General features: G+C 43.9%; 1 protein-coding gene and 1 long non-coding RNA gene across 8 annotated transcripts in view; both read right to left on the bottom strand.

The window, feature by feature from the left end:
- The window catches only part of LOC119027339, a 41,869-nt gene extending 27,760 nt beyond the window's left edge, over window positions 1-14,109 (bottom strand). For 5 of the 7 annotated variants that reach the window (XR_005077351.1, XR_005077349.1, XR_005077348.1 and 2 more), the window contains exons 1-2: window positions 12,953-14,109; window positions 10,752-10,853 (exon numbers count right to left, since the gene is read on the bottom strand). This is a non-coding gene — a long non-coding RNA (uncharacterized LOC119027339). Of the gene's footprint in view, window positions 1-9,727; window positions 9,790-10,751; window positions 10,854-12,952 lie in introns of those variants that run through there. The other 2 variants (XR_005077352.1, XR_005077353.1) reach the window with 2 other exon arrangements.
- A 2,680-nt stretch (window positions 14,110-16,789) lies between these two features.
- On the bottom strand, window positions 16,790-24,637 carry LOC119027818 (carboxypeptidase Z-like). The gene is made up of 11 exons (XM_037113283.1): window positions 24,174-24,637; window positions 23,739-23,768; window positions 22,179-22,553; window positions 19,968-20,195; window positions 19,666-19,892; window positions 19,115-19,276; window positions 18,833-18,991; window positions 18,561-18,696; window positions 18,267-18,406; window positions 17,853-17,952; window positions 16,790-17,410 (listed from the first exon to the last, which is right to left on the bottom strand). Exons 1-11 carry the CDS (start codon window positions 24,256-24,258, stop codon window positions 17,049-17,051), a joined length of 2,004 nt encoding a protein of 667 aa, XP_036969178.1. The 5' UTR covers window positions 24,259-24,637; the 3' UTR covers window positions 16,790-17,048.
- Window positions 24,638-25,716: the final 1,079 nt, after the last annotated feature.

Below are 25,716 nucleotides of genomic sequence, written 5' to 3'. Positions count from 1 at the left end.
TGTGACTTTATCTGCCGACTGTCATCACCAACCAACCCAGACTGGAACAGACCCGGTCCCAACTTAAACCAAATCATATCCATAATGGTATCGACAGTCATTACAGACATAAAAGCTCAGTAATATTCAGACTTAAATGTAAACCGATGAAAAGAGAGAAGAACAAGCAGCGTCTCATTTCAGCAACACGAAGACAAAAGACTGTGAGGTTTTCAGTCCTGGACATCAACAATCTTCATCTCTTCGTGACGAGCTCCTCGTTGAGCGTTTTGGCGTGCCAGGCCTGTGCTTCCCACCCTGTGATCCCAAACGAACTCGCTGGAGGATTACATTACCAGCCTTTCTCAAGTGGGCATGGCTGCTGCTGCTTGGCTCTTCTCGCGCCTCTCTGGGTTTGATTTGAGCCAAAAAAAGAGCCACAGGACACAACTTCTGAGGCATTAGCATTCTCAGCAGTCACCCCGAAAAATTTCAGATCACGCTAGTTCGAAGTGACAGGGTGCTTAAACTACAGTACATGGGGGTGAGAAACAACCGCCTCATGCTAACTACTAACACATTATGCAGGGAACAATGGTGGCTCATGGCCTTTCATCTGCAGCAGGCTGCTCCTTACAGGATTTCCCAACACTATAGTGTTACATCTCCTGGGCATGGACATGCTAATGCCTTTCAAGCACTCTCGAAGTTTAAGATGTGGTTTTACACAATTGAAAAGTCAAGATATTGGTCTTTAATTTGCCGTCCGAGCGCTTTGTCTCACTCACGCTAACTCAGGCATAGAACACACGAGCAAACCTCCAGCTCAACATGACTGATGGGATGTTTGGTCGTCTCTACATCATGAGGCTCCCCGACAAGTCTCCTCTGAAATCTGTCCGACATGAACAGACTGCGACAACCAGAACCGTTAACGTAGGTAGCATGTTTAACTTGCATCACAAATAGGAGCTAAATCAATTGTATTTAATCCAAACCAAACGATTATTTCTCCAAATTAACCGAGTTGTTAAAGACGGTGGATCTGACGTTGGCCATGTTGGTGTTGTTCCAAGATCGTCACTGCAGCCGACCAATCACGTTGTTGTGATGTCACCTGCGGTACCATTCACTTCATTCTTTTTTTTCACTTATAATCTTCCCATTTCTTTTCAGATTACTGATGTTATTTGTTTGGGTTGAAATAAACTATTTAACAACTCCAAACAGGCGTTGGTTGTGGTAACATATTATATTATATTATATTATATTATATTATATCATACTATATTGCACTTTCGTTTGACGTGAACGTTTCACCGTGAAGGACAACAAAGTAAAGCAGAAAACACCATTTCAATTTTAAGGAGATTTTACATTGAGTTCCTACTGAAGTTTTTCAAAAGTCCTTTTTTTTCAGACTTTACATGGTCTCGCGCCGGCTGAAAGACAAAACAATATCTGTGAATCTGCTGTTTGCACTTTGGGCCTTTTTCTGCATGAACCCATGCCCACATTAAGACCAGTCACTGGGAGGACTGGTCTCATATTTCTTCCCTCGTAACCACACTCTCCACAGAGCCTCATGTTAATCCATTCATAAGATTCTCAAACATCCTGTTTACAGTCGGACGGGCTGAACACGGAGCCCCTGACTGACTCCAAATGGTGAGAGTAATTTGGTGTAATTGCAGTGAGGGCGAAACCTTTGAAGAGCCAGTTTGTGTTGTGACTGAAACAATGATGATTAGACTCCACTCACTTGTCAATTGCGATTAGGAGAGCGACCATGTTTTAAAAAAAGCAGATCTTTCCATCACGAAACACTCAATAACTTGAATAAATATTAGTTTGACTAATATTTATATACACACGGTCTTGTGTTTAACCGATAACATAATGACATCAGGTTTATCTGCACATTTCAAACAGCTGTGACTATCTAAACAACTGAACAACAGGCGGATCAGAACGGGACAGAAGTATAGATTTACATTTAGCTGCAGGGAGAGACTGTTTCAGTGACAAAGTGCATCCAACGCGAGCTCAGTTGAGGCTTGAAAGGCTACTGCTCACACCACATGATATAGATTACCTTAAGAGAAATGCGGGCGCCTATTAACACTGCTGTTTGATCTCAGGGCCACAAATTGATCCAAGGTGAAGATTGTTGCGTAATTATGATTGATGATGACAGGAAGGGGAAATGATTTGTGCCTTTAAATTCTCAACGAGAAAGTTCTTCCTGAGTTAAAACTCCACCGTGGGAGGAGGATGTGATGAAATGTGAAGATTCAGCAGCTCAGCAGTTAGAACACACCGAACTGTAGATGTGCATCATTTTTAATAAAGTATATTCATTAAAAAGGAATGAGGTTAAAAGCTTTTGTTTTTACATTTTGTGCACCTCACAGATTAGGGCCAGATTCTGGTTTTCTTTATCACGAAAAAACCCTTTTGATAAAGATTAGTGTTAGTGTTAGTGTTCGGGTTACTGAACAGGGAATTCTTAGTGATTCAGACCCTTTGACAAGAATTATTTGCCAAACTGTCAAATTTAAAGAATTGTACGAAGATACAACTGAGCTAGCAGCTCTGTGAAGCCTTAAGCTAAATGCTGTTATGCTAACGATAGAAATGCTAACATGCAGAGGTTTGGCGGGTATAACATTTAGCATGCTAGCAGGCTAACATTTGTAAATAAATGAAAGTAAATTTGGAGATCATTGAATCGTCACTGATATTGAGGGTATTTGGTCCGAGTGTAAACCAACGTCACCCACTAGTTTGAGCGCTACCATGTTATGCCTCCAGTTTGACATTATGGCATCACTGTTTTGTTGTTTGGAACCAGAAGCGACCATATTTGGATGAGAGGGAGGAGCTGGAGAGGACATCCTGTCTGGATCCGACTGACGGCCTAAATGGAGCCATGATTTATGAAATGAACAGTTTTCTTATTGAAGAAGACTTGAAACTAGAGACTGGGGTCAAAAACTCATTAAGAAAACAAGTGGGAAGTAGGTGCTTTTTCTCATAAGCTTACATACAATCAGACCTGTTTTTGAAACCAGCCCTCTCCTGGCCATTAGAAAGGTCACTCCTGCATGGACCCGGAGGCTCCGTAAATTTTTTTATACAGTCAATAATCAAATCATAAACTCAAGTGTGAGGTATTTCATGAAAACACACAAACTTCAACGCAATGACGCCACCAGAGGACAAGTCGAGTGAAAAGTTCACTACAGTCACTGATCTCCAATCAGCTCTTGGGGAGCATGAAGCTCCGAGCAGTGCTTCATGGTAATCAATGCCGTCGCTGTAGAAATATTTCATTCTAAAACAAATTAGCGGGCCGCTAGTGTGGCTGAAAATAAAGCTAGGTGTTGTCTCGTGTTATGGGTGTTAAATGACCTTCTGTCCGACTGCAGAGTTATGGCTCAGGCTCCAGCACACGGCACACAGACGACAGTTTAAGCTACATAAAGGAGCTGCATTCACTTTGTTTGTGCAGGAAAGTGACAATATGGAGAACATTACATCCCACACACACCTGAAACACATTAATACAGAAACATTTAGGTTTATGGCCGAGGCCCGAGGACAAACATTAGTGTGGACAAGAGCACATTTCATAAAGGACCCTGCCCGCTAACAGATGCATTACACTGATCTCACACCTCTTGTTGCTCTGTGATCACCACTTCACTGTACCACCGAGAATAAGGAAGAAATTCACCCTTAATCTGGTCTGTTTATGTCAAATCTGTGCTGTCCAGCTACCTGACTGCCTCGGGAGGAATATGATGCGAGCTGCTCAAATCTGTGACATACTTCATAAATGAAAAAAAAACACATTTCGGACAAATAAAAACCCCACGATTGCTCTCCATCCTTCCCCACAGAGACCCACGGCCGCAACATTTTCCTCCGACAACTGCAATTGAGCAGGACGGATTTTTTTATGATGGCGGGGCATCTGTGACTCGGTGTCTAGAATAACTCTCTAAATAAAGAATAAAAGCAATCTGCTCTCGTTTCACTCCGTGCACCTTTTCCTTCCCTGTTGCCAGGGGGATGACCAAATGCATTTCATATGCAGCCGCCACGCTCCACTGCCTCCCGAGCACCGAACAGAATCGTGTTCCACTTTAAAGATGTTAATTTTGCATTTTTAATGACCGGCTGATGGCTTAAGTAAGTGAGCACCACTCACGAGGAAAGATGTGGAACTCCTCCTCCGCCGCACAGCGAATCCTGGTGTTGCTCGTCCTGGATGAATGATCTCTCCTGGTGCGAGGAGGACGGAGGAAAGTGATGCAGAACTCAGCGGAGGTACATATTTATATTCAAAAGGATTTTTTTAAATGTTTTTATACAGTCGAGCCACCAGTGTGAAATGTTGGCAGTGATCCTTTGTACATTTCATATCCCATCAACATCTCTACTATGAGCATCATCATACTTATCGAGTCAGCAGCCTGAACAAGAGACCACTGTTCATATCTTAACAAGACAGAACCTTTTGAATTCTTCTTTACTTTTGACAACATATCGGTTATTCTCCCAGTCCTCTTTGTGTCAACAAAACAGGAGATTTTAAAGACAAACATTACGGCCTCCAAGGCGAGGGACCACCGTCCGAGCCGACTTCAGGGCCGCCGTCGGCTTCAACCGACAAAACAGTCATTTCAGCGACCTTCAGGACATTTTGCTGCCATCTTTGTGGTGACAAGTGCAGCCAGACGAGAGACCACTGTTCAAGACAACTTCGCTTTCTATATCAACCGACAAAACCAGGTAATGTTTAGTGGCTGTCGTTAGATGTCAGCAGAAACTAACACCTAAAACCAAAACATGATCCTTTCCAAACCTTAGTTATATAGCTAACCAGACCTATAAAGATAAATATATATATATTGTTTTAGACTTACTATTTAAAAATGCATGCAATTGTATTGGTGTGCACTCTGCACATCCCGGGTTAACTGGCCACAGTGGAATCCAGTCGAGGAGATTCCTCAATTTCACGGCTGATTAGCCTGATGCCAGGATTATCTCTTGTTATTTTAAGGCAGATAATATGAGATTAGGACTAAACGGGATGTGTGAAATCAGCTGGAAGACACTGTGGGGCCGAGCTCTCTCAAATATCTGGAAGATGCAGTTCGTGCTGCTCAACCTGTGAACCGGTGAGGGGAAATGGTCGACTGACATGTTGCATCCAAAGGGAGAAATTCACAGATGAATCATCTGTGCGCCAGATATTACAGCTCTTGAGTTTGAGGTCATTTACAATTTCTTTAAACACCTTTGTACAAATTCTGCACATCCCTGTTTCCAAAAGTGAGGAGGCTCCCCATGTGTGGAGCAGAGGATCCACCGTGGGAGCTCAGAGGTTTATAGCACAAACCCTTCTCTCTCTCTCTTTTTTTTTTTTTTTATATAAAGGTAATTAGCTTGTGCTCAATGCTGTCATATCCATAAGTGCAGCTGCTTTTGAAAAAACAGGGCAAGAAAACAAGAGGCCGGGCCTCCCCAGGGTCAGTGCCCACCACAGCCTGGATTATGGCACCAAAGGAATCCTGGGAAGCGTGTATTGATTTGGCCTGACACTTGCTGCCACATTTAGCTTAGCCGCTGCTGACTCGCAAAGGCTTCAAGCGGTTATCTGCCATATTCTCTACTATCTTTAAAGAGCACTGAGAAATTACCTCGTGCCATAGAAGATTTATCATCACATAATTAGCTCGGCGCACCTAACGGCAGATCTCTTTTGACTACTAATACGAGCTTAAAGTTCATGTGCAGAGGACTATGCTTAATTAACTTGTTAGCATGAGCATGCTGTGACCAAACACTGGCCTTTAGAAACTACATTTGTTTCACAGATTGTCTGGTCACTGTGCTGCTCTGTGATGGAAACTATTATTCCTGAATTCATCTTTTAATGCTGCAGATATTGAAACGCTGGATTTGAAAGCCGAAGCTGATTTACTTGCCTGGTTCTTGCCATTTTGGAGTTTTGGCGTTCTTCGTTGAATGCGCTTCAGTCACTTTAAATAAAAGCACAGCTAAATGAGAAGAACTAACTGAGAATATAAATGTTTTCCGGGATCATTTCACTGATTTGTAACAACATTTTGTGACTGACCTGATATGATAATAACATCATTTCCTCATAATTGTAACAGAAAACGTGATCCAGGCAGCATTACATTCCTTCAGCACATGCTAACCTTTGCAAAGTACTTGAGGATGTCGACACTCCTGTTGTACAATATAATAAACTCATTTAAATGCGCAAGCCAATTCGAAACAAATTAATGAATTGCAAAGGTTATGGGGGCGGCAACCAGGAAGTATCAACTTTTTGGAGGAATATAGATTACTAGGTGCACATACTTCTACAAAACTGTACTAACAGAACTTGTAAAACACCAAACGAAAGGATCACTGACGAGCTAACATGGAATCATATGGTCTTCCTCAGAATTAGCATCTTGCCCTCTGAGCATCTTGAACATGAAGCACAAAACTGGATTCAGTTGCACTTTATAACGGACATCATTAAAGGTGCAATATGTATTGTATGTTGGCCACCTGTCAAATCCTTACTCAAACAAACAGGGGACAGCATGTGATCAGGGTAACCGCTAACTGCTGCCAGCTGTCGCTGCCACAGGGAAGTTAGCTCAGTTAGCCGTGCTGCTAGTGGGCCAGAGAGGGAGCAGGGAGTTTAATGGACCATGCTGGGTCAGGGCTAGCTGGTTAGCATGCTATCTTCAGCAGATATCGCCGTAATAATACACAGACATTATAACATTCAGTTGAAAATATTAATAAATGTTAAGTTTAAACTTTGGTTAATAGTTATTTCAGAGTTCATTAAAAAAAAGCTTTTTACAAGTTCATTATCTAAACCCACCACGTATTAATGATGGTCATTATAAAGAGTTGCCCTGGATCAGATTACAAACATCCAGTCATCCACCCGGAGCCGCTCAGTGCTACAGAACAGCAGCGTGTGTCACAGCAGCCATTTCTAAGCCCCACGTTCTACATCATGATGTTCAGAGAAATTATGTCCGGTGTCATGAGCAGATTTGACTCCTCACATGCCCAGTGTTCACGTTCCTGCTCAGCTGTAAACATGTCTTCACCCAGTGTTGTTGCTCTGCGTGATTCTGGGTAACTACTCTGTGCAAAGAGCAACTCCTGGCAAATCTTCCACTGGAATCATCCAACACGTTAGCCCTCGGAGCGCCCATTGGCTTTAAGTGGCCAAATGCCATCTTATTTTATTTATGTTGCTGCACTCCTGCACCCTTTAGCCTGGCGCTCTCTCCCAGCAATACTTCTCGGCCCCTTTCCTTGTCGGCAAGATCTGATTTCTCTCTCTTCCTCGTCCGAATGTTTTCCATTTAATTTAATTCTCTGAGTAACAGTTGTAACATCACACTGCATCTCCTCCCTCTGCATCTCCGTCAGCTACAAACGCAGTTGTGGGACCGCGCTGGATGAAATGGGCAAAGACAGCTTCACAATCGCCAGGGGTGTTATTCTAAGATCAGGCTGGAATCAGAAGTTTTGTCGGTTTCAGTTAACCGGGGCGCTGCTAAATGGCTTAAGCCAAGCATCAGTGCACCCAGCGAAGGCTCTGAGATATTGCTGCATGACAGCTAAAGTAGCTGGGTGCATCACGGACATGTACCCAGCCTAAAGAGCCCTCGGGCTTTCTCTTCTCCATGACTGACTTTTAAGTGTTTTATCCCTGGGACACGGCGATAATGTGCATTAAGATCAAGAACACTTATTTCAATTGTGCTTTATGTTTTATTCTGGCCTTAAATTCGGCTGTGTCTAGACTGCACGCTGCTGAGAATAGCAGAGGAGGATCAACGACCGCGAGAACAGAGCCGACTTTCAGTGCGCTTACATCATTCCAGGGGAGGATTTTAGATTTGCACAAGAAAAGAAAAAGGATTTCCTTCAGTAAAGATTAATGACAATGAATATATCTTATAAAAAGGGATTTAGTCTCTCTATACAGATATTCACAGACTGTTGGAGAAAAACTGAACGTTTCAATAAAACTACAGTGATACCTTGTGGCGTCTGAGGCTGATGTTTTTCAACAGAAACATACACCAACTGGGATGGCACTAGGTAGAGTGCATACCTGGCAGAGGTATGCACTCTACCTAGTACCATATGTGCTCACTCATTAGTATGATTGTAAATGAATCATTTTACAAATGCTTTGTCGGGTCCAACATGATCTTTTTGTTTATGCCTGTGTTAGAAATCTGATTTGAGCTTCTAACAAAGATTGTCAGCCGATAGTGTAACACTGTTGGAATCACATGGTATCTGTGTTTCATCGTCATCAGGATCATGTTTGGCTCCAGTTTGTGGAATTAAAATGACCAAGCGCGTCCAGCGTAATGCACTGCCCTAATGTTAGCTAGCTAGCATTGGTGTTATTAATGTTAATTTGTGTTAGCAACACTAATGTCAGACAGCGTTTGCAATATTAACGTTAGCTAGCTAGTGTTAGCAACACTGACATTAGCTAGCTGCCATATGCAACGTTAAGTAGTGCATAAAAATGGCAGCAGCTTAGAGGTGATGTTGTGACATAAACCCAAAGATGTGCTTCAAAACCAGCAAAATTTAAAGATAAATCAATGTGAACAAATTTGAACATTCACCATTTGGCCATCAGACTGAAAAGATCATTTTGCACCCTGAATGTTTAAGTATTTGTCTCTGCAGAAGGACAACTGTAACAAGTCTTTCTAGCTTATACAAGTAAAAGCCAACAGTTCGGTCAGTGACAGTCAACATGTGCAAGTGTTTCACCCAGTCATTGATTAACACTGACATTAACCTAAAACAAATCGCATGGTAAGTCATAATGAGATAATTAACAAGTTGATACAAAGAGTCAACACTCATCTCATTTTGACTTTTCATCTCATTATTTCAGCATCTTTTTTTTTTTTTTTTACGTATCAAGTCTAAGTTTTCACATTTTTTCTTAAACAGGAGTAAATGACCACAAACAAATATTCAAAACATGTACAATATGCACTTTACTGCCCACCACAAATGCCTCTGCAGGTTTAAATGATATCACTGACATACCAGCCCTCATACTGTCCTGCACCCAGATGCTCAACTAACATGTGAGGTCAGTTAAAATCCAGGTGAGTAAGAAGAGCAAAAAAGTTTGAGAATCCATGAGATGATGCAATGATAAAAACAAAACGAGCACACAAGAACATCGAATGTGAGTTCACAGTCAGAGCTCAAGGCCCCGAGCCCAGAAGAAACACAATACGAAAGCAGTGTGATGCAACACCTGCTAATGTGCCAACATATTCAAACTCTCTGACACAATCAATTTAACTCCATGCAGAAAGAGCTTTTTTAAAATATATATATTCATACACTGGAAAAGCTCCAGGTACTGTCAGTACCCGAACACACACCCTCACATCTGATCTATCCCACAGTCTGGGAATCTTCACACCACGTGAGCTCAGCATGTTGTTTGATGCTCGCTCCTCAGAAAACACTGATCTGTAACAGTGTAAAGCAAAGTTATCTACACCCAACAGCTCCACGACAAACTGCAGACCCATGTGCAAACCTACTTGACTCCCAGCATCATATACCAGAACATGATCAAGTTCAAGTTAGAAAGTAAGCACACAGTCTTACCTGTCATGAAACACGTGCAGGCAGCCCCACAGTAAGACCCCAAGAAATGAACTGATTAATTTCCTGGAGAGCTGCTACTTCCTGGATAGTACAGAGCCCAGCAAGGTGTGAACAGGTCAACAAACACAGTTTTCTTTGGTATCATCTCAAACTCTGGTGCTTCTGTGGCATTAGCACTCATATCTGGATGTGTATATATTGCAGTTGTTCCCACATCTTTCTAGATTCAGACGTGAAAATGTCCGACGGTCAAACAAATCATCGGGTTTGTGTTCAGCTGCATTATTCATGTTGGGTCCAGAACCACTGGCTCTAATGTTTCAGGGCCTGTCAGAGTGCATCTCTGCTGTGTGAACTCTCTCCGGTTCTACTCACTCCAGGAGAATTAGATAAGACAACATGGTGAATTCTGACCTGGCAATAAATCATTGTATGGGCTCAGACTATCCACCACTAATAAATCATCTTCTCTACTTTGACTACTCTAACAGTACCGTGAGCTAAAGACAGGGGAGAAGGAAATGTTTGGTGCAGTCATCTGATCTGATGCGACCGACTGTTTGAGTCCTGCTCATATGTTGAGTTTGAATAGAAAGAGTCACTTTTCTGATGGTAGGTCAGTTTGAAACTTTGCAAAAGACACATGGTCTTTAATAACATGATGAATAAGATCAGATGTGAGTAAGGCTGCTCCACGGGCCCTTTGTCGAACGATTTGAGCTACACAATCTGAGCATCTTTCAGAGGCTGAAAGTGAAGTCAACTTATTTTTTAATCTCTATAATTCCATACAATATATACACATGTAATTGTGTTTAGTTGACTGTGAATATTAATGACTTTTTATCCATGCTAGCATCAGTGTTTGTCGGCCCATCACTGTAGTAGTTGTTGGTCCAAATAGTGTAAAATCTTTGACAACCACAAGGTTGATTTTTGGGGTTTACAGTGACGTTGGCATTCAACCACTTCCTGGCTAACGTTTCTGTTTATGCTGGCTAGGAGTTGGCTGAATGCTAACGAAGCTGTCTAAAGTGTTTTACCTTTACGTACAGCTTGATGTTCCTCCTCTTGTGTTGCAGATCAACCGGGCACAGTGAAACGAGGCGGTTTGTCAGATCTCCTCCTGTTAAACGACTTGAAACCTGGAACACAGCAGGACGACAGCTTGAGCTTTTCATCCTGAGCATGATGTCAGAGGAACATGGCCGCCATGTGACTATGTTTTATTCCCATCAGCCTTAACTGTTATTTGGTGTTTAGTGTGTATTAGCAAGTTAGCATACTAACAGAGCCTGGTAAATAAGACCTGCTAAACATCAGCATGAACACCATTACATGTAGATCCTGTGACACATGGATGAACGGCGAGTGAACAATTTCCCACCAAAGACAAACGCCAAAGTTTGCGAAAAATCAAAGGCTGCGCTGCTCTGATGGGCAACGTCCTGTGACTTGACAAGGACTTAACAAGCAGATGGCATCTCTGTATAGATCTGCCCTCTGATCCTTCATAATAAGAGCGTATCGGAGCGTTGCAGCAGTAAATGAAAACAAACGAACACAATCAAACTGAGGAGGGACATGGCAACAAACACGATTCTTTATCCGAGCCCGCGGGTCAGACTTAAGCCCGTGTGGCCGTGTTGTAAACTGACCTCTGACCGTCACGCTGGAGGAAAAACCCCAAATATACCAACAGAAAGACGCAACAAAGAAACTCTCAACATACCTCCCAGGTTCATAAACCCGAGCAGTCACTGAACCTGGATGCAGCCTCCTCTCTCAAAAGGAAGTGACTTATACACAAACGAGCAGCTGTATTTTCTATTGTTACGTTCGGTCGTGGTCCGGGATCCCAGCGCTATTAAAGTGGAATCACCTTAACCCAGTTGGACCTGCTTTTGTCATAGCTGAGGGGTTTTCTACAGGAACGATTGGTGGGGTTTTGTATACACTCACGCTCGACTGGTCGCATTATCTCTGCTTCACGTGTTCCCCCCCGAGTTTGTTCAGGGTCTGTAACAAAGAAAGTAGCTTATTATCACCCACCGGAGGAGTTGTCTGCACATGTACGATTCGGTAATTGCTGCCGCTTAACAAGCAGACTGAATTGGACTTGACATTGAGCCATTATTAGGGAATAAAGTGCTGTTTTTTGTGGGGGGGGTTGGCAGTTTTGGGAGTTTGGCAGCGGCCAGTGAATCTCCCCTGGAAGGACTGTAAGAAGAGAATATAGTTACATCTACAAAGGTACAGAAGTAATGTGTGATGACTGAGAGGACACACGGCTGAGGTGTCAGACTCATTCTAATACTGCTGCCCAAACTGCATATATTATACCTCTCCTACGCTGTATTAGTATTTATACAACTGTATACTGTACATATCTTATTCAGAATACATATATTAATTTATGTAATACTTTCTGCTGTTTATTCTAAATTTCATACTTAAACCTGAACTGCCAACAAGCATATTCCTCCATCCGTACTGACCAACCATGCTCTCTATAAATATATATATATATATATATATATATATATATATATATATATATATATATATATATATATATATATATATATATATATATATATATATATATATATATATATATATATATATATAGCAAAACTGCCAACCCCCCCCACAAAAAACAGCACTTTATTCCCTAATAATGGCTCAATGTCAAGTCCAATTCAGTCTGCTTGTTAAGCGGCAGCAATTACCGAAATATATATATATATATATATATATATATATATATATATATATATATATATATATATATATATATATATATATATATATATATTCCCATCCTTGAAAAGCATCTTGACGTCTTTTGTTTTCTTGCTTCTTATCTTTCAGCATCTTTTTTCTTTCTTCTTCATCTCCTTCTGTTGCTTTTCTTCTTCTTTGTGTTTTATACGGTAGAGATGAAGTCATTTGACAACAATTGGAAATAATGCAAAATATTCAAACCTGGCAGCTTCTTGCATTTCCGCCCATGTGTTGTATACCACAATCAGTTCATGAGAATATTAAAGAATGCATGAAATGAAAGTAACTCCCCCCCTGCTGTGACGGTGGCATCTGGCAGCGCTGAATTCACATGGTGGACCGAGCGTTCATAAATAGTCATAGTTACAAACTGATCCTGAGTCGGGACATAAGCGTATTAAAGCTCCTTTGAGAACAGAGAGCAGCTTCACTGAACTGAAATGAGGCGTTCACTTACCTACTTGCCAGCAGCGTGATGCTAATACAACATGGCAGCTCGGGGCAGCTCTATGCTACTTTCTCAGCCTCACCCAGTAATTGGTGAGCCAGCACCCCACCTGACATGGAGGAGCTCGAGGAGCCGGTCCCTCATGAAGCGAACCGGGTCAGTGCTGAGCGGGACTGTCGCATGTGTGCTGAGAAAGCATGTGACCAGCAGAAGCAGCCGCCCGCTCGAACATCCAGAGACGGGCCCACTGTTTGACACCGTGTTTGGTTTGGTTTGGACTTCAGGCTCTTCACGCCGCTCAGGACTGCGGTGGCATTAACGTCAACTTTCAACATTCCTGTAAAAGGTTAATTTGCGGCGCGACGGCGCAACCTTTCCTTAGCTAACTGACAGAGACAATTACTGCGTCTGCGCCCAAAAACACGTGAGGCTTCACGGGAAATCGTACAGATTCCTCCAGACGGTGGATAATGTAACATGACATTTCACTACCTGATAACTTCAGACACGCACTCCATGTACAAAAGATCTTATGGATCCCTTCAGGACAGATTGACGCTCACAGCCTTTGACAGCTCATCATAAATTAATTTGATTCCTGGGAGAATTTTTAATATATAAGCAAACTGAAATGGCTTTTTAAAGTCATGAGTAAATCCAGTGTGTACTTCATGAGACCACTCCCCCTACAGAGACCTCTGCACTGATCATCACACAGGAGTCAGATCTCAGAATCTGTCACTTCAGTGCAACAGCTGAATTCTCACTTGTAAAGACAACGTTAGGACAGTCCAGCTTGAGGGTTCAATCTTGAACAGTTTGTCAAAAATACAGACCTGAGATCTGCTTGCCTGCTTCAGGAGCTTTCAGCCACAGCTTGTGTGCTTCCTCCATGGATGGAGTTTCTTTGCTGTCATGCTCCGTGGATGGATTACTGAAGGATCAGCCAGGCAAAGGCCCAGGACCACAAGACTCTCAGGGGTCCCCGGGGCCAGAGCCTCTGTCTGAAGTGACTGTTACACATTTCATCGTGCAAGTCAAACATACGATTATATGGCACACAAAATGACCACAAGGGGATACAAACAACTACAGCCATACACAAAATGACTACAAAAAGACACAAACAACTACAACCAGACACAAAATGACTACAAAAAGACACAAACAACTACAACCAGACACAAAATGACTACAAAAAGACACAAACAACTACAACCAGACACAAAATGAGTACAAAGAGACACACACAACTACAACCAGACACAAAATGACTACAAAGAGACACACACAACTACAACCAGACACAAAATGACTACAAAAAGACACAAACAACTACAACCAGACACAAAATGAGTACAAAGAGACACACACAACTACAACCAGACACAAAATGAGTACAAAGAGACACAAACAACCACAAAGAGACACAACAGACACAAGTACTACAGAAAGACACAAAGACTATTTAAAGAGATATGAGGAGGAGGATTGCGGGGCCTTTAAAGTTTCAGGGAGCGCAAATGCCCAAATCCCCCCCTCTGGTCACACGATGACAACATAACAAACACACAACACCGTCAGAATGAGGGTGAAGGTTTGTGAACTTTGCGTTTTACCTTCAGCTCCTCCACCAGGCCTCCTTTTTACCAAACACCTCAGCTCATGTTTACATCTGAACATCAGTGCAGGAGACGTTATATTTCACGTTAACATTTCCAACCACCGGTCTACTCTACTGAGTCCTCCAGAACCGCGAGGGAGATCCTCAATATTAGAAACATTCCTAGAACAACATATGCTGATGCCATCTGAAGCGCTCCACGTCGCTGCTACAATGCACAGTATTTTCCAGATCTGACTGAGTTTGATGCCAGATCATGTGTTTGTGTTTTGTGAATCCCCTGAGAAGCCGGGTGCTTTTTTCACTGACTTGTCATGGGTCAACTGGTTCACTAAGCAGACTGTTCTCCACGACTCTCTAATAGTATTCCTCGACCTTTATGCGGGGGTAATTTGCTTTTCCCATGCTTCTTTCATGACCTTACATAAAAATTCTTAAGAGCTGTTTTGTGTACAAGATTTGGGACCACAGCGGACCCCGAGGCTGGCAGCGCTCTGTGCGCTTTGGTCCATTTTGTACTGCTTTTTATTGTGGTGTGTCTATTTGCTTCTTTTTTTTTAAAGATGAATATGTCTGTTGTGGTGGTTATTTTTTAAAATACAGGTGACAATTTGACTCAGTCCTTCACGGACTCTCTCTTATATTCTCATTCTTGTCAAGCAGTTTCACCTCATTCACCCTTTGGCTGCTGAACTGAGTTTTTCTACTGCACACTGTGAATCACACATTATATCCTCGGTGTTTACTTAATTCCTTCCTTCTGTGTGTGTTATTGCATAGGTTGCATGGTTTTAAGGCCACAAACACACTGTACGCGTCACCGCACGCCCAATGAGCTCTCCGCTGTAGGAAGTATTACAGATGTAGATTAGCCGCGCCGCAGAAGTCACATTCAGTAATATGCACAAACAGAAATTAGGTTCCAGTTGACACAACATCCTTCCTGCTCAGGTGTGTGGGGTGCGGATATGTAATTATATACCGCCAGAGGTTTCAGGGATCGTCCTGGATTTGGCAGGTCGTGAAGGGATCACGCTGAATGCTTTAAAGAGAGTTTTGGAAGTATGTAGTTTACTGTAGATCGCTGGTTCTCAACCTGGTGGTCGGGACCCAGATGAAAAGGCAGAACACAGGACCAAACGTCTCTTACTCAAAATTCTATATATAATTTTTTTTTTTTTTTTTTTTTAATGACATTTGTAAGCTTTTCGTGGAAGAACTGGATGCTTTTATCTCATTACGCCTCTAACAAAGAAGCTTTAGACAAGGAATGTAAAAGATTTAGAGAAGAGACGATCGCTGCTTTGATGGAGCTGCTTCTACTTTGGTGTCATGTAGAAAATGCTTCACTCTGAAGGTCATATGTTGGGTTGAAAACACCGAGAATCTCTGCAGCTGAGGATTCTTAAATCATTTCTTAAATATCTTCATTAACTTTTGGACACTGTGTTATTTATTGTAATACATTCAGTTTAAGACGTGCAGCCGACGTGGTCATTTTAGCTCTTTGAAAACCACTTTATTGTTTAGTATTATTATTATTGTGCAGTGATGAAGCTGAAACTGAAAGCTTAAAGGGACACTACGTAGTTTTAGAAAACTAATACAGAAACTCATATTTATATCAGTATATTTTTTTTTCCATAACTGAATAAACAAGCTGTTCTCAGAGGAAAATAAGATCCCAGAACACTGTTAGAAAGGTGGCGGGGTCCGCCACATATAAACAAAGTATAACATTATGAAACTGTGTTTAAGGTCAGTTTGTTTACTCAGTCATGAAAACAAACATTTTATTTAGTCAGTTTAGGCGTGAAATAAATCAGTCGATGGAGATCTTTCTCTTCGGATTAAAAATTATTTCCCAAACCCTACACAGTCCTCCTTCAAGGACAAAAAAAAAAAAAAAAAAACCCCGGAGCATTCTGCAACAAAACTGCGACTGAAGTTTAAATCACACAACTGTTTCGTCTTAGGACACAAACCCTTCTCTGTGCAGAGGAGCAGCAGACCACATGGTTTGGAGTGAAGGGAGCAGAAGTTGACTCAGCCTGCCTCCTAGTGGCCACCTGGCTTCACTACCTCCCAAATCATCACAACTGAACTAAGAGGAGATGAAGTGAATATTCTTTCTCAACATGTTTGTTTCAAGTTTTGTGTTTTTTCTGTTCAAACATCATTATTGGTATAACTGGTACAAAAAAACCCTCACATTGTGACTGTTGACACATATAAAGCTCTTTATTTCTGCTGTAAAAACGATATAAAAGTATTTGTTTTTTTTATAAATCTCATTGTGGTCATTAATAGAAGTTTTGTTATTATCAAGGCAAAAGCTTATAAAGGTGCTTACGTTATATTTTCAAGTGTGGACGAAAGCTTTACATGAAGGCCAGCCAGCTAGCTTCGACACCCCTCTGCTGCACATTCGTTACATGATAGCTCGGTTTGAGAGAGATTATATTCCTCCTCATTAAAGCTCTAATATTGTTTGAGCAGCCAGGTTGGTGTCGGTCCCCCGGGCAGGACAAAGTAGTTCCACCACCAGGGCTTCTCTGCTCTCTCCTCGCGGTTCTGGCTCAGATCTGCCATCAGGGTGTAGCGCTCGTACTGGTTGTAAGGGTCGAAGCGGTCGTAGGAGCCCATCGACGGGATGGCGTCCTCCTCCTCCTCCTGCACGTCGGGCTGGAGAGCGGCTTTCTGCAGGACGAAGTCCACCCGGCCCGCCGTGGGCATGCGGGCAGGCAGGTGGACTTTCTTAACAGCTCTGGTGTAGCCTGGGGCCGAGGCCATCACGATGTGGATGCCCGGGGTGAGGAGGCGCCAGTATTCTCCATTTTCAGCTGGCCAGGAGGGGGAGAAGGAGGCGGAGCGTTCAGAGTCATTATGCTATCATGACATGCTCACATCTCTAAGACAAACAGTACAGTAACAAGCGGTAAATCCTTTTGTTTAAGAGGCTGGAAGCAGCAAAGATTTGACACGTTTGCTTGAAAGGCGACTTATCATCTCATGGTTGTGTCTCTACACAGACCAGGAAGACTCGTACAGCATTTTTGTCATATTTGGATGGTAGAGATGGCATTTTATGAGTCAGACGGATCAAAACTTCCAGAAAAAATTAGTTCGCTTGTTGGACTTCAGAAACTGGTAATTACAGGAACTCTTTGACGTCACGCAAAGTTGAAATTATGGAAACTGTACAGCAAAACTGGTTTCTGACCGACAGTGAGTTCATACATGACTTTATATCTCACACCACAGAACAAGAAGCAGTACGATTACCTGTTGTGACGTCGTGCCGTATGCCTTTGACTGATATCCGCACGTCTTTGATTTCATTTCCCTCCTCGTCTCTCACGATGCCTTTGATACCTCGATGGGCCTGAGGAGAACAAGACGGGACGCTTACAAAGAATAACTTCTGTAATCGATCGTCCGCTCAGAGCTTTACACGCCCCTTGATTCTGCTGCTTTGTGCTGCCAAATCTCTTTGTTCCTCTCAATACTTCCCAGCAGTCATTGCTCTAGTAAGCCGTTTAAGTTCAAAGCATTCTTACAGCTGAGGCATGGCTCTACATAAATGGAGACTAACAGTTTAATTAAGAAGCGATGTGTTCTGAAGATGGTGTTGGATCCCAGCTCAGTCGGATCAGTACATCCCTCAGCCAAACACCACAGTGTCAACAATGTTCTTACTGCTTCGACAAACGCGATCAAGGCCTCGTGGTTCTCGTGCCAGGCGAGAAACAACTCCTCTTCAGGAGGGAATTTGTCACAGCCCAGCTCCACCGTCACCTCGAAACAGTTGGTGTGGAGATAGTTGAAGTCCATCATGCCTGGAGGGAGACAGAACACAGCAGCTTCACCCAGAGATCCACCATCAGCCGCCACCACTGCCTCTGGTCTTACAGCGACCTCTAGTGGCTCCATCTGACATCTCATACAAGACATCCACTGTTAAGAATTTGAGGAGTGATGTTTGCAACTCACTTCCTGCGAAGCTGGACCACTGCGCCCCGTTAATCATTCCCTTCTCACTGTGGGTGCGAGACGATCCACACTGGGCGCTCTCATAGGACATGGTCTCATGGGCATTCGCATATGTTCTCGCAAGAAACTTGAACACCTACATGATAAAAAAGACAAAACGTAGTTTTTGTCACCTTACAGAGGAGAACTTATACATGAATTAAATGATGTCCAAATACAGGAGCACAGAGGATATTGTTCTGTTCTGGAGGCGTCTGAAGGAGCCCGCTCACCTGATCGTCCGGTGTCGGGGAGAACATGGTGCTCTGCAGCGGGTGTTTGGACAGATCGTAGGGGTAGACCACCACCAGGTCTCCACCGTGGAAGCTGGCGGAGAGCACAAACGGGATGGAGCGGATCCACTTCATGACGGCGTAAGTCTCCGGTGCAACCTGCATCGTTCCAACCAAGACACGAGGCACTACATTTACAGTGGTTCGTCTGCGGCAGCATCCACGAGGCTGTGAACTATGATTCAGTGACACGACACATATGGAGAAGGATCCATACTGTACCTTACCAAACCAGTAATAGTCTGGGATTGGGACGTGGTCGGTGCGGTAGCCCTTCATTCTGCGCCGGCCGTAAATGACAGACGTCAGATCAGGGAAGTTTCTGTTCAGGTCGATGTTCTGAGCGTTGTTTCGGCCGATGTTCCAGGAGTCGTGTCTGCCGCTCTGTGGGATTTACATGTTTGTGTTTTGGGTTGGGGTTAGTGTTTATGATGTAAGTGACAGCTGCAGTGCTGATCAATGATCTGATCTGTTCTGTGCTTTAATCACAGCCATATCTACCTATCATCCTCTTACTGATTCAACAGCACTAATGAAAGATACATAAATGTGGAAAAAATCAGTATTGTGTAATTATATCTTTAAAGTGTTTCCCTGCTCCAACACCCCTGATCCTAATGAATGTCTCGTGATTGGGCTTGATGATGACGAGCTGACTGTAACATTTAACAAGGCGTGTGGATTATTAAAACATTTGGGTGGTTTTCCAACAAAGACTACACATATGAGACAAAGTGCACAGTGATGGATGTGTGTCCCGGTGGAGAACTGACCCTGTCCTCATCGTCGTTAGTGTCCTGGGCTCCAGCCACAGCCACCTCGTATCCGTCAGGGTTCATGGAGGGCAGGATGTGGATGCGGGTGGTGTTGACGAGGGTCTGGATGCGCTCGTTCCCCAGCAGGTACTCTGAGCACAGGTACTGAGACAGGTAGATCAGCAGCTGGCGGCCCAGGACTTCGTTTCCATGCATGTTGCCGACATATTTCACCTCGGGCTCGACTGCACGGGATCACATTTCACAGTTGAGAGGTCAAACTTCCTCCGTAACGAAAAAAGACTTCAGACTTTACTTACGCAGCTCGTGTTGCCCGGGGTTGTTTGAGAACTCGATGACGAGCAGCTCCCGGCCCTCCATACTGCGGCCGATGCTGTAGGTCCTCGCTATGTCGGAGCAACGTTCCTCGACTTTCTTCAAGATGGCGTTCATCTGAGCGTTGGAGTGATAGCTGAACTGTGGCGTGGTGGCGGGCTCCTCGGCAGGAGGCATCTCCATGCTGTCAGCGTCCTCCACATTCTGCTCCGCTGTAAAGGCAAACGCAGCAGGATTTATCAGCTGGGATCGATGTGCTTTAAGATCTGACATTTTAGATCCATCACACAACGCGTCTGTCTTCATTCTTGTCGCACCGCCAGGCTATAAAAAGGCTGTTTGAGGAATCTGGTATGTACAGCAGAGACCAGAGAGAGAGAGAGAGGGTGGAAAGTCCATGTGGCTCCGAAGGCCTGATGTGCTTATTTCAGCTGACAAGTTAAAAACCATCTGCCCTTATTTTCATATTCGCACTTACAGAGAGCAATAATAGCTCCAAAACCTCGAAGAACACATTGGATCTTCACCACAGACGACTGTATCTGTCAAAACTCTCACCACGGATTTAACTGCTGGATGTCTGCAGTGTGTGCCCTCATGTAAGGGAGGCACGACCGTGAGGGCGAACAGTTTCATCCCTGTTTCAGTTTGTTTATAGATGTCCAATGCATGTTCAAGCAGCATTAATGGATCTTTTGGCAAAGGAGTAACAAGACTGAAATAGCATCAGCTCTTAAAGTCGTCATGGTGGATGTGAAACAGTCAAGAAGACGCGTTCACTTTCAGTTTTGTGGGTCAGTCTTTGACTCTCTTTCAGCTCTGTTTTGGTCTCCACCAGCTCCTCCATCAGTAAATCTTCCAAAGTTAGCGACCAGATGTTAGATGTATACAGCTGATTGTGGTTGTGTACAACTGTGTCACTTGTGTGCTGGACAGGAGACAAAGCTGCTGAACCAAAACACTAAAGCTGAGGCCCAAAACAATGAGCTTAAAGTGGGTAAAATGCCTCACAGAGCTGCAGAGTCCCTTGATAGTACTGTGTGTAGAGTGGCTTTAAAGTGACATTACATATTTGCAATATGCTTTAAAAAAACTATTTGGATTAAAATGCTGAAATACAACAATAATAAACATCTGATGAGGTCACAGGGAAGGTTCTACTAATAACCAGTCGAGGCCGGCAACAAATGATTATTTTAAATATGAAAAGTGACTATGACAGCATCCCAGACACCGTGCTGATGTTTAAACTGCAGGCTGCGAGTTTCATGTGAGACGAAGAAAAGCTGCCCCTCGTTTCAGGAGCTCGAAAAACAACGAAAAATAGTTGCTGATCATTAATCAATAAGGCACTGACTGTTTCTGACAAGCTGATATTAATTAACAGGCTGCTACACAGTGTGGCACTAGTATTTCACTAGCCTGGTCCTGGTCCTGGTCCTGGTCCTGGTCCTGGTGCTGAGCCGTGCTGTAATCTCTCAGAGTGACAACATTTACATAAAGCGAGGCGAGAGGTCTCACCCACTTTTCACTAACACGCCTGAAATAGCGGAGCAATTACTGCGAGGAGAGCCTGAGGTCACATGATATCAAAACCGGAGCGTCAGCCAGAAATTAACATGAATATGGAAATAATTACACAACTCTCGACCTGCTGCCAGACATCTGAGCACAGCTCCACACAACAGGAAACGCTTTGCAGGACGCAGGACGAGACGCTGTGTTACATTTCATGGGTTAACTTTAAGACTTTTATGAAACATTTTTACTGGACGTTCAAATCAGTTCATTCTGTCCTGCAGGAGCTCCTGCTGCTCCTGCCATCATATGGCTCACACATGACCTCTTCTGTTATTTCTGACTTCAAGAATTTAAAAGTGTTCTTAGCAAACTCTGACGGACTTTGTTTGTCTTTGTGTGGTGCATGAAGGCTGTTTATAACCAGGGCCTGCTGATGAAAGCACGTGGAAACGGCCGCAGAATCCAACGTTAGCGCCGGTTTATGTGTTGAAATAAAGGCGTTGCAGTCAGACTTTATTAGAGGTGAGCCACATGAGCAAGTGTGCAAACCAGATGCCTGCTGAAAAGTAAAGCATGCTCCAATGAAACGCAAAGGATTGTGTTTCTCCTGCAGGAAACAAGAAGGTGAACGTGAACATTTTAAATCTGATCATTTCAGCTCACGGTTTTCTCACCTTGGAGGCCCTCCAGCGGGTCGTAACATCCCTCCTCCTCGCTGACAAAGAAGCGATCACAGTCCAGGAAGTAGGGCCAGGCCATCTCGATCCCGTCGAAGGCGTGGCTGCACTTCTTACGCATGGCCTCGCAGGTGGTGCGACAGGGCTTCAGCACCACCTCCCGCTCACAGCGCGGCGCCAACACGGAGCAGCCCAGCATGCGGATTTCAGGGTTGCACTCCCCCCCGAGCAGAGACTCCACCACGCTCAGCAGGAGGTACTCGGCGCCCGCCTCGGCCTCTTCGCGGGTCTTGTGGCCGAGGATGTTGGGGAACATGGTCTGAGTGTAGGACATGTCGTCGCAGTAGGACAGCAGCACATCGGTGCATTTGGCTGAGGTAGATAAAGAATCTCACACAGATCAGGAATACACTTAACAAAGTTATTATTCTAAGGTCGGCACCAACAGAAGCTCTTCTCTCCCACAGAAAACACTGTTCCTGAAACGCCTCGTCTGGAGTCCCGCCTTTTAATTCTGCGACTGTGTGACATCACGCTACATCACCACGTCAAACATTTGCATCATTTATGTCAAGCGGCTAGTGGCTCTGTAGCCAGCAGCGCTGGCACAGGCATGTGTGAGCTGACCAATCAGAGCAGACTGCCTATTCATCTTCTTAAAGAGACAGGAGCGTACACAGAGTGTTTCAGACAGAGCTGGTTACCCAAACCAAAATGATGAGCCTGAAGATGAGCAGCGTGTCTCCTTTGAAGGATTACTCAGTAGAGCAGCAACGATTAGTCTAATCATCAATTAATCCATCAAAAGGAAGTATTTCAGTCATTTTTTTAGCAAATATGTCAAATATTTGTGTGATCCACCTTAAATGCAAAGATTTGCTGCCATTTATTTTTCATTCACGATAGTAAATAAAGAACCTTTGTGTTTCCGACTGTTGGTTGGACAAAACAAGCAGTCTGGATGTGTTGCGGTGAAATAAGATGAACAGTCATCCGACTTTCTTGACACTTAACTGAGAAGACAGTCGACAGATAAATATGATGGCTGGCTGCAGCCCTGCTAATCAGATCGATCGACGGAGGAGATGAAACAAGAACAGTATGGAACGCAGCCAGACCAGCAGCCAACAGCAACCCGGCCGTGTCAGTGTCTTTCTGAGGGATCGGGACATGTGTCACACACTTAATCATGAGCCTCACTGTGCTGTCTTCAATCATGGAGCTCCAAACATTTCTATTATCTCTGGAAATTAGAATTTGAATATTTCATAGTGCCATTGATCATCTAAAAATACACATGATGGTCTTATGGCTTTCGGGCCAGATTCCATTAAGGCTCCACCCAGCGTGACTTATGATCTCATCCTTTTTGTTATTAAGAACACTGACTCCATTCAACTCCTCGGGGGTGTAACGGTGAAAACACTGACAAGTCTGAGTGGTTTTTCTCCGGCGAACAGAGTCGAGGAGAAGCTTCGGCTGATGAGTTTACCAGTTGACAGAGGAGAGGCTGCTGCAACATGCAGGAAGTCTGACTCCAGGGCCAGGGGTACTTACGTCTCTCCTCCACTATTGGCTTGCACAGTCCTGTAAGACAGAGCAGTGTGTCATTACCCGACACTGTGGCAGACACTAGATGGCAGAGTGGGTTCTGTTAACAGCCTCAGATGTGGCCTACAAAGCATTCTGCTGGATCCACCTCTGGTTCTGCCTCAGCAGCAGCTTTTCTAAAATGTCTACAGAGTGTCATGAGGAAAAACACAGACGAGCATTCATCCGGAACACCAACACAATGTGGAAAGTTACAGCAGCAGCATCCCATCATACATCATACTGGTTTTAACTTTCTATAACTCACAGACAACACACACTTCTCATAAGTTTTACATCATGGAAGGCAGCCTCTGGGTCCAGCTGCACCTGGAGATGTGCCATGTTCAGATCATGCAGCAGGTCTAACACTCATACTCGCACACAGCTGAGGAAGTTTACCTCTGACTCCTGGGTGGCACCGCGGAGGAGCCGAAGACACAGAGACCAACGACTGCAGCAGCAGCAGCAGCAGCAGCAGCAGCATGATGCTCGTCTTCCCGCAGCTTTCACTCTGTGATCCGCTTCGATGTGGCACCGCACGCACGCAGCCAGAGGGCGTGTGCGTCAATCTCCCCGCGAGTCCGCACAAGTTCCCTCTCAGCTCCCCTCACAGCGGCTTTATTAGGCGTATTACGGTTAACGATCGAGTTACAGGAGGAAATGTCTCTGAGGTGAAGTAGGGACGCGCGAGTTTTACGCGCATGGCGCTCAGTGAGGAGACTTAAGGTGGACCGAGCCGCCAGCTGCAGGGTTCTGTTGTGTCCGCACCAGCTGTGAGTCCAGTAGTTTGTTCCAGGAAGGTTCTGACTCATGGTCCTGTGATCCATATTCACCCAGCATATTACAGAGTGGCGCAGTGATGAGACCCGGACATTTGTTAGAATCTGTGCGCTTCCGGTTGCCTGGTCTCAAATTCAACAGGTTTGTTTTAATTGGTTTCCCTTAAAATGCCGGAAATGAGGTGTGTGTGGTCACCACAGGCTGAAGATATTCACACGTTCCTCGACATAAAATGCATCATTAGGTCATGCAAATTAATTATAAAGTGCTAAAGTGTCTTAAAAAGTGGCTAATATCCTTGTTCCACTGGTAAAAAAAAATTTAAAAAAATTTAAAAACCCACGTAAACCAGCGACGTCACGTTTAAACCACCAGCTCATCCAGAAGCATTTGAGCCTGAGTCGAACCTCTGACTGTCTCCAGAGGACGGTCTTTTGCTTCAGGACCGACGATTGCCGCCTCATCTCATGTTCCGCACGTAGGCTATAACACACGGAACATTTTCTGAAGGAGCTTATTTTACTCATCCCACTAATTATTATCAGAGGCTCTTCTCCCCTTCAAGCCGAGCTGATCTGAATTAGGTGGGAAGCCTGATTGTTCATCACTCCGGCTGGCGGGCGCTGGACCTCTGGGTTCAACACTGGATGGAGAGTCCTCTGGCTTTAATGATTATAGCAGGTCGAGGGTGATGTGAGCATGACAAAAGCAGAGCTACTGCTGTATGCACCCACTTAATCAGGAACATGAATTATGCGGATTATTGCACGGCGGGGAAATAAAGTGAATGGACATAAAGGCCCGCTGGGAGAGACGACACCTTATTGGATGTGTGCAGACGGAAACACTTATAGACAGTGATTTAAACTGACTGTTAGAGATCATAGAGAGAATAACAGTCTGCAATTTATTGTGCTGGACAAACACCCGTGTAGAGAACTTCAGCTGTAAGATAATATATGTAGGTTTAAAAGTGGTTCAGTGTGAGGAATGAAGCCCAAACCACAGTCAATGTTGTGAAAACCTTCCAGTCTCTTCAGGTGAGGAGACTGAACACTTTGGGTTATAAGAGTTGTACGTTTGAACATAGTCGAAATATAAAGTTTACTCAACATGGCTCAGTGACGGCCGCATCCATCCAGACGGAAACATCTCGGTGAAA

This window comes from Acanthopagrus latus, chromosome 10 (assembly GCF_904848185.1).
Source record: "Acanthopagrus latus isolate v.2019 chromosome 10, fAcaLat1.1, whole genome shotgun sequence".
Classification (NCBI taxonomy): Eukaryota; Metazoa; Chordata; class Actinopteri; order Spariformes; family Sparidae; genus Acanthopagrus; species Acanthopagrus latus.
The sequence above is the reverse complement of the archived record's forward strand: the minus strand, read 5'-3'. Positions and strand labels throughout refer to the sequence as shown.

Bases quoted from the DNA above. Each gene is read 5' to 3' on its own strand.
- LOC119027818 (XM_037113283.1), bottom strand. From the start codon at position 24,258: ATGCTGCTGCTGCTGCTGCTGCTGCTGCTGCAGTCGTTGGTCTCTGTG. The intron at 20,196-22,178 runs GTGAGAAAACCG...TTGCCTTTACAG, and splicing joins CCCGCTGGAGGGCCTCCAAG to CGGAGCAGAATGTGGAGGAC. The intron at 19,277-19,665 runs GTCAGTTCTCCA...TAAATCCCACAG, and splicing joins CTAACGACGATGAGGACAGG to AGCGGCAGACACGACTCCTG.